Source organism: Crocodylus porosus, unplaced genomic scaffold (genome assembly GCF_001723895.1).
Source record: "Crocodylus porosus isolate Cpor-Errol unplaced genomic scaffold, CroPor_comp1, whole genome shotgun sequence".
Classification (NCBI taxonomy): domain Eukaryota; kingdom Metazoa; phylum Chordata; order Crocodylia; family Crocodylidae; genus Crocodylus; species Crocodylus porosus.
The window spans coordinates 32045425-32055122 of NW_017728886.1; the positions used below are offsets into that span (position 1 = coordinate 32045425).

The 9698-nt window shown below is 44.2% G+C and overlaps 1 protein-coding gene across 3 annotated transcripts in view; it reads right to left on the reverse strand.

The window, feature by feature from the left end:
* Positions 1–9558, reverse strand: part of SPAG6 (sperm associated antigen 6) — a 58424-nt gene extending 48866 nt beyond the window's left edge. The window contains exons 1-2 of one of the 3 annotated variants that reach the window (XM_019532138.1): positions 9345–9558; positions 9175–9270 (exon numbers count right to left, since the gene is read on the reverse strand). In XM_019532138.1, coding sequence (XP_019387683.1) covers positions 9175–9270; positions 9345–9369 — 121 coding nt within the window. In that variant the 5' untranslated portion in view covers positions 9370–9558. Of the gene's footprint in view, positions 1–9174; positions 9271–9344 lie in introns of those variants that run through there. The other 2 variants (XM_019532145.1, XM_019532155.1) reach the window with 2 other exon arrangements.
* Positions 9559–9698: the final 140 nt, after the last annotated feature.

The window sequence follows — 9698 nt, forward strand, 5'->3', positions numbered from 1 at the left end:
GACCCAATTGATTGTGTCCGTGTCAACACCACATTCTCCCAGTTTCTTAATGAGAACAGGGTGAGAGACAGTGTCAAAGGCCTTCTGAAAGTCCAGGAAGACTATGTCCACTACTACCCCTGCATCTAAGGATTTGGTGATTTGATCATAGAAGGCCACCAGGTTGGTCTGACAGGACCTGCCGCTAATGAGCCTGTATTGGTTGCCCCTAAGCATGATCTACCCTGCTGGCCCCTCATGGACATGTGCCAGAATAATTTTCTCAAACAGCTTGCCCAGAATTGAGGTAAGACTAACTGGCCTATAGTTTCCCGGGTCCTTCTTCTTCCCCTTTTTGAAGATGGGAACCACGTTGGCCCTCTTCCAGTCCTCTGGCACCACACCAGAGCACCATGAGTGCTCGTAAAGCCGTGCCAGGGGTCCTGCAATGACCTCAGCCAATTCCCTCAGTATTCGAGGGTGGAGATCATCCGGACCAGCTGACTTGAATACATCCAGTCCCTCCAGAAGTTCCCTAACTAGTTCCTCATTAACCCTTGGCCGAGGTGTGCCTCCCCTGGGGCCTGGCACCTTCACTAACATACATGCTTCTCTCCTTCACCAGGGAACTCCACATCTCTGACCCCCTAAAAATCAACTACCCTACTTCACTCCCACAACCCAAGTTATGCCTGTGATGCATAGTGCTGTGGATCAGAGATACCCGAGCTATATAAGGTAAGAAAAACAATTGTGATGCCACAGAGCTCTGTGTGAACTAATTACCTAAGAGCAGTATGCAATTATATTCTATTCTAACTTGCATGATTTTCCTATCTATCCTGAAAAGCAGCATATATCACCCAGTCTGATGTTCCATGCTGTCACCAGTACCCGAGTTGTCTTTTCTTGAGCTAACTGGGGTATCTCCAAGCTACAATACAGTGCATAGTGTTGATATATTCCATGATTCCAGTGATAGTTTCTTGTCTAATGATCTCCCCTGAATATGCTTATTTCCCTCCTTTGCCATATCAGAACTTCCTGGTTTCCATTCACCTCAACAGCCCTCTTTTGTCTTCTTCTGTCTTCTCACTGAAGTCATTCAAAAGTAGTTGAGAGCGTTCAACACCTTACAAGATTGAACTCCTAAGCCCAAATCCTCCAACTAAATATATGAAAGTGTAGACATCTCTCCACTGAAGGAGAGATCCTAGAACACAGACTTTTCAGGGAAGGTAACACATTTTATTCTGTGCATGTGACCCCATAACCCATATTCCTAGGACTCCAGTGGCTTCAGGAGAAAGCTTGCGAAGCACTGTGTAGTTTATACAATCAAGTAGAGTAGATTCTTTTTCCATTTCTTCATGCATTGGGCCAAATACTTCAGTACTTACTCAGAGCCTGATTCTTATGACCCTACTCAAGTAATACTTCCAACAAAGTTAGAGTTTTCCCCCAAGGAACATCCCATTAAAGCAAGTTTATGAAGGGAAGAAACCTATGTAAATGCTGGCAAAAATAGTCCCTACAGGAACCCGAACAATCTGTCCTCAAACCAAAGACCTTCTGAAGCAATTCTGCCAATATGGGATGACTATATGGCAAACAATTTGAACTGGAGCTGAAAGCAAGCCATTCTTCATGACCTCATCCTCTCTCCTCACCAGGATCTTCCATATCAAACCACTTTTTGCCATAATACTTCAGTAGATTCCAGTCCATCTTCTGCTTTTTAGAGACTCAATTTCCTTCAGCTTCTTAGTCTCCTGTATGCTTGGCTAACAGAAACTTCTGTCTTCACCAGCACCTGTTTGCTGCCACTTCCAGAAGGATTTTAATCTCTCAGAAATCAGTGGAGGTTTTTCAAGCTTTTCCATTAGGCTAATCATCCTTGTACCTCAGAATCTCACAGACAGTCAATAATCTCTCTTAAACATATAGCTGAGGAAAATATTGTTATTCCTGTTTTACAGGAAGGGCGCACAACCTGAATGGATTATATAAGCCAGCTGCAGCGCTTCTGAAGGGAGAAACTAGATCTCCCGAGTTCCACTCCTGCATTTTAACAAGACCATCCTCCTTTCTTTGCACTCCTGACTTTTATAGCCTTGCACTCAACCCTCTCTAGTCAGAATGCTGAAGCATCCTTCCCGCAGAATGCTAAGAGTGCTTATAATTTGTGTGACAGTTGTGCTTGAATGTCTCACCTGATATCAGGGCCCTATCATGGTTGGCACAGCATAAACACTTTGTGAAGGACAGGCCCTGACCTAAAGGGCTTGCAATCAGGGCTGGTCCAAGAATAATTGGCGCCCTAGGCAAACCATGTACCTTGGTGCCCCCACCACTTCCAAAATAGAGGAAAATAAGAAGTCTAGAATGAACTTTTACATGTACTTATTTGATATTCAAAATGAACAATAAAACAATAAAACAAAAAAATCAGAGACACATCCCCGGAGTGGGCATGTGCATTTCCCCAAGAATAAAAAGTGTATTTCCCTGGGAACAATGTATGCCACTGCTACTTGTCTCCTGGGAGTGCCTGTGCCATGTATGCTGTGGCATGCAGCACATTGCCCTGGGAGGGGTGGGGAAGGCTGGGGCCAGCAACTGCGGTGGCCCCAGCAGCCTTATGGGGGTTCCTGGGGGCCTCTGGGAGCTGCAGTCATAGCGATCCTGCAGCAAGGAGCCTGGCCAGCAGCCGGAGTGCAGCTTTGGCCAGCCAGGCTCTGGTTTTGCGCAGCACACACTGCTACCACATACGCTGTCCCACTTTTTTTAGGCAGGTTTTTCTAACATGGGGTCAACCCCCCAACACCCATGCTGCTAATTTGCAGCACAGAGAATGCCTGCATGTGCAGCATGTGTGGTGTGTGGTGCCACAGACAGGTCTGCAGTGCCACATACTGCATGTCTGCACTCGTCTGGATGTGCCCCAGGAGTTGTTCCTTAGTTTTTCAGCTTTGAAGCCATTTCAGTCATTGTAACAGTCTTCTTCTTAATTTTGCTGAGATCCTTAAACAATTTTATAATTTAAAAAGCAACTGTCCCCATTAGTACACTCTACTACAGAAAAAAAAAAACACATTATAAATTAAGGGGTCACGCCCACTGAAGGAGAGAATATATACCTAGGGCCAGATTATATGCCACTTACTGGGCATCTGGTGGACTTTGGTACCTAAGTGTATTCTATTCTACTGTTCAAGTCCATGAAAATTCATTAATGCGTCTACATTCGTATAACAGGGAGCCAAGGGAGACACTGCAGCAAGGAATAAGCAGGCCTGAGGCCAAGAGGGCCAGAACCTGAGCCACAAGAAGGCAACACAAGCAGACAAAGGCCAATAAGAGGCTGAGACTGAAATTCCAAGCCAGAGTAAGTGGGCCCAGGCTACAAACCTACAGCCAAGTAACCTGTAAGCTAAGGCTAAGAGGGCTGAAGCCTATATAGGAAGGTAAACAAAGACAGTGACACCTGCGAGGCATGGCCATGGCTATGGAGGAAGCTGGAGGCCATGATTAAGAGACCTAGGGCTTAATTAGGGGCCAAGAGGGCCACAAATGATGACCACTAGCTTGAACTAGTGCCAGCCAGGTACCAGTAGACCCACCAGAGTACTTGGAGAACCGTAATGTTTTGAGATAGCGGGCAGACAGCCCAGAGATCCTAAGAGGTTGGTTATGTTGGTTAGACACTGGTAAGAGCCACCTGTCCCTAACTGGGTGGGACACTCCTGGAATAGGATCATCAAATCCCAGTCCCAGGCTGCATGACTCCAGGGCAGCATTTGTCCTGGATTTGCAGCATTGTGCAAGGATCTGGGTTTCCCCTTGTAGGCTGGCACTGTTCCATTCAGGGAAAGACCCAGGCAGCATGGACAGCAGCTCCCTACAGGTAAGTTTATGTGGGGAACTGGGGGAGGGGCAGATCAAGGCCCCCACAGTGAGGGAGGAAATGAGGCAGGGACTAGGGGTGCTGCCTAGCCAGGGCAGTGCATGGAGTCCCAGAGCCAGGGAAGGGAGCAGGACAGAGCCACAGGCATGGGACCAGGGAGCATGGGGAGGGCAACTCTCTGCCACTGTGCGCACAGGGAGAGGTGGATGGGGGGGGCATGTGCCCCCCAGATTTGTGTGCAGGGTGGGGCTGGATGCAGGCTGTGGGCTCAGGGCTCCCTGCCCTATTGCCCTCCCCCTGGGAGCCCCCACTGCTATGGTGATGTGCTTCCTGCCTACCTGACAGCAGCCAAAGTGGTGGTGGCATAGAGTTGTGCCTCCCACTGCTGCCAGGTGGGTAGGGGGCACAGAGCTGGCATGGGCTCCTGAGGGAAAGGCTGTGCCAGCTGTGGGGGGAGGTAGGCATGTGTCCCACCTTTCCAGTTTGAAAAGGCGCTCACCCAGGTGAGAGCACTCTGGGACTCAGGGGCAGCCTCCCAACTGATATCCAAAGAACATCAAAGCATGGCAGGAGAGATGTACAGGGGAGGTTATATAGAGGACGAGGAGTGTGACTAGGACTAGGGTGGGCCCCAGGGGGTGTCATGGCTGCCCCAGAGCTCATCCTGTAACAATTTGTAACATATGGTCATCATAGCCATAAAACCAAGTCATAAACAGGGATCCTAGTATTCTTTGATTTTAAAAATCCTCGATTTTCAGATTTAAAAAAATAACACAAAATCCACATTGTTCCTATGTCTATTTTAGTGGTGTTTTATTTTAATTGTGGAAAAGTATGGATTTGGGGTTACTTTTTTAAATCCAAAAATTGGGGATTTTTTTTTAAATCAGAGAAAACCAGGATCCCTGGTCAAACAAAAGCAGGAAGGAGGAGGAGGAAGACATACCCAGATTTAGCATTAACAGTTTTTCAAGGACTTGAGCAGAGTTAACAGAATTGGGTGTAAATGCACAACTCTGTTTACATGCAGTGGAATAGAATCTGGACCTTTAATCTCCAGAAATTAAAAGCAGTAAAGTTCATAGGGCTTGATTCTGCGATGTTTCTTCCTAGTTAATAGTAAATTATTTGAAGAATAATCCCACTAACTTCAGTAGAACTATTTACAGAGTACTGTATTTCACAAGATGAGCAAAGAAGGTAAGAGTGAGGCCCTTAGAATGTCATTGCTGGAAATTCACCTTAAGATAGAAATTCAGACCTAGCTCTAAACTGTCCCACAGTTGAGGGCAAAATGGTGTTTGGATATAATAACAGGATTGGGGTTAGAGAGGAAGTTGATTCAGGTCCATCTTTAATTACTGTCAGAAATATTCAATTTCTAATATTTGAAATCATTGTTTTTCTTTTGATAATACACTCTGATAGCAAATTTCATGGGCTGTAACTTTCAAAAGGCTAGATTTATTTTTAAAGGAAATGTCTAAAGCTATTATCATCAAAATAGACTTCTTTGATAAGTTAGAGCCCATGAGAAATGAGATTTGATAAATGAATTGTTTGTCAGTGTCCCAGCTGCATATTTACCAGCTGAAACGGGTTTTCTAGAGGAGGATTTTTCTTCTTTCAAGACAGCTGCATTAATTATGCATTAAGAAGCCTGATTTTTCAACTATTACACATCTTGAGTAGCATTTACTCATGGGAGTATCCCTGGTCACTAAAGCACCCAAGGTATATATATCACAGCCAGCAGGAAAACCTACAGGAATTTCTGAGACAGTTTCCTTGTAATGATCTCTCCATTGTTACATAAAATCAATTGCTCCCACATAGAAACAACCATCAGGACAGCCTCCAGTTGTGGAAGACTCTGTGCCAAATCTGCACACTGGAGGAAGGCCAAGGATATGAAGGTTATCTGCAGTGGTCCCGAATTCCCCTGTCATGGACTCAAGATTTCTAGAGAATGCACTCTGAACAAAGAATAATACCGTCTGGAGCTAAATGATTTTTTTCTGAGGATTTTCCATAAAATCTGGGATGTAATCAGAGAAAGAAGTAGATGTGTATCCTCCCTAGACAACCCAATCTTCCTTTCATTCCCCCAGGGTTTTCCCTAGCATGGAGCCCAGATTATGAAGAAGGGCCTTTGCAGAATCTGACAGAGCTGCTATAGGGGCTGAGCCCTCTTTCGTACAAGAGGCACTGAAGATTTACATGTACAGTTCTAGGGACACAGTTTGAACCATTATATTTTAAATGTGCTTATAATATTACTACCCTCTAACTACTACCACAATTCAATTGGCATTTATGTTGCTTTTCTTGCTGTTGGTTTGTGCATCAGCTAGGATGCTAGAAAAGGGGTGCTTAAGGTATAATCAAGATTTTTTGTAACACAAGATCTCCACATAAGAGATGTGTGAGCTGGGACAGGAGCATTAATAAAGAGCAGAAAGCCCTTTCAACCTCTACCTGTTGAGAAGACATTACAAATGTAATTTATTTATTACCAAGGATTTGTACAAGTGGTGCCAAATTAGATATTCCTCCCACATCCTGATCTGTCTTGGTTTTTCAGACTGATTTTTAGGGATCTTCCAAGAATAAGACTGCGTTAATGATATAGTAATACACTGTACTGCAGTTATTTCAGGGCCCAATCTTGTTCAAATTTAATTCCATTGTAATTTTGCCACACACGCTGATTAAAATGAAAACAAAATCCTGGGCCCTCTAGATCCAAATGCAATGGGCCTCTTGTGTGAGGTGCAAAGCACCCATCAGTTATTGAAATCAGTGATTACTAATGCCAGTCAGTACCTTTTAGGATTAGGCTCTGTTTCTTGTTTGCTTACAAAAAGTTAGCTTTCTTTTCAGGGATAAGCAGACAGAAAACTTTTTAAATTTATACAGAATAGTTTCTTCATTTTATATAATCATGAGGCCCCCTCAGGCCTTTAATTAGAGGCAGTTTAATATAGCAAGACCACCAAAAAGATTTGCCAATTGTCTGTACAACAACTATGCCCCAAAATGTTTTATTGGTCCTTTTTGAAACAGTTAATCACAGCCTAAAAATTCTGCATCTGGCATATCTGGCAAAATAAGTCAAAACTAACAGCTGTTGCTACAATTATATGTTTATAAAGTCATTTTAAAGGCAGGATTCAGGTTTTGTTTTCCAGTATTTATGGGCCTCACACATTCAAATAAAACATGATAAAAACTCTGTAGTTGCAATTATTTCCTCTTTAGAATAATTTAAATTATATAAAACAAAGAAATGGGACTAGATTGAGTGACTTCTGCATGACACTAACCTTAGGCCTGAATATCTGTGTTCCTTCATCAAAAATCTCAGTGACTGAGGAGCATGCTGGTTGCACAATGTATGAAATCATCTGGCCCATAAGCTGGACACTTCATCTAGTCCAGTACTGGTTTTGACACACTGACTAATAACTCAGGTTAGTCGGACACACATATTTGAAACAATTAAGTCAAGCATAACTGTGCTTGGTTTAGAGGGGTTGTCTTAAAATAAAACTTTCTCCTTTGTTTTTTAGTATCAAGTATGAGGTTCCTGTCTAAACAGGAACTCCAGACGCGGACAATTGGCTGAACTGGACCTTAAAGCAGGTATGTGGGGCCCCATTCTCAGAGATCACAAAAAGTTCCAACTATATTAAATAGTCTCATTTAATAAATGAAGACAACTAGCATGAATAAGGGCAGCAGGTTGTACAGATCCCAATTTCCTGAAAGCAAAGTTATTCAAATAGTATTATCAAAGACCTGCTCAATGGATACTGTATTCAAATATGGCTTGCATAATCAGGTTCATGTTTCTTTAACAAAAGTTTAGGTACAATGATGCAAGTTTAACCATAATATTAGAACAATGTTGTTTCCCAGGTTCTCTTTATTTGGACTGCATTTTAGAAAAACTGAGTTTTAAAAGAGTTAGCAAATAAATATTTAAAATAAAATACTTTTAACAACTGATACCATAAAAACAGGTAATAATTATCAATACCAAAAAATAACTCAGGCTTTACAGCTCTTTCTCTAAAAGTCTTTAAAGTCTATATTATGTTCTGCTCTTATGCCTTTTCTCTTCTTACTAAATAACATAAGAACTCTGGACAACTGGAGCTGGTGATTAAATGTTAGTAATGAAATGGCTATGCTAGGAGTCATTTGCATGACAAAAGATGCTTATTTTAGTTTATTAAACTGCATGAAAGCAATGAGATAGCATGAACTCTTAGACAACTGAACACATTAGACAGGTTAAGATGCTCAATAATTTATAAACAAAATTTGAGGCAAACTGTTACAAAAATCCTTACCTTTCTAGTATGATTTTGCTTTACAACATTTTCACAAACCTCGTTTATATTTTCATTTAGTTAGTAATTCCTTAAGCCTCAAAATAGTTTTATTTATAAAACACAAATTCATTATACTGACAAGATGTATTTAAAATAAATGAGAGTGTGTGTGGGCATGGGTGGGTGTCATCAGGCACATGCAGACACATACCTAATCCATGCATATGTTTAACTTCCAAATCTCACTTAGGAAGATAAGACAAACACATGACTGAATATTACAGCAAAGAAAACCACATAAATATCTACAGGAACAGATTAATTAGAAACCTAAAAAGATCTAAGGAAACAAACACAAAACAAAAACTTTATACCTTCCCCAAAATAATGCCACAGATCATACTGAATCTGAAAAACTCAGACATGCCACACTTATTCATTCCACATACCAAACACCTAATACCCTTTGAACTGTTGTGAATTTAAGAAAAGAAAACTTTTGTCCTTAAAAAGGTTTTCTGGGGCTGAAAGTTCTCTATCAATGAAACCCACATTTCTATTCAACATGAGCACAAAATAAAGTGCCATTCTTCTCCCATCAACAATCCAAACCCAAACTAGATAGCACCATTGCCTCTAAGTGTGACAGTTGCTTTCTCCTTCTGAAAGTGCACTAAATGGGAAGGAAGAAATGTGCAACCACGGTCCAGTGGAGGTGCATAACCCTCGCAGCCTCTCTGCTTTTCTTGGCACAGCGACTGAGCCTAACCATGTAACCACGTACCTGAGGCTCCTGGGCTGTAAAAATACCAGCATGACAAGTAAATGCAGATTGGCCTTGACAAGCAGATGCATAAAGGCTTCACTTCATTTCACCTTCACCCCGGGCAGGTACAGAGTGAGCGCGACGGGGCCCTGCATCTCCGCGGCCCCCCGGGGCTTTACCTGCGTTTTGGAGGGTCTCGATGTTCTGGGGCCGAGCGGCAAGTTCCGCGACCGTCTGCACGAACTGGGTCCGGGCCCTCTGGTACTGCTCAAACACTGCGGGGCGGAGAGGGGCAGAGTGAGCGGGGGCAGCGCGCAGGGAGCCGCGGGCCGGCGAGGAGTACCCGTACCTTGCAAGACCTGCCTCTGGCTCATGGCTCCTGCCGAAGAGCCCGGAGCGGGGCGAGGGACGAGACAGCAAAGGCTCCTGCCGGTGTCTGCCGCGCCCTCCGGAATCGGGGTCCCTAGGGGTGCTCAGCCCCGCAGGCCAAGGCGCGCGGGAGCGGAGCGGGAGCGGGAGCGGGAGCCGGTCGCTCCGCGCCGCTGTGTGTATCGCTCTCCTAGGTAACCGGGCGGAAGCGCCGCGCGGGGGCGGGAGAGGGCGGGGAGCCTCGGCCGCCTGATTGTGACATCAGGGCCGCCGCCTCCCCGCGGGGCTGCGCGTGCCCGGGCGGGCTGCGCGGCGAGGTGCGCGCCGGTGGAGC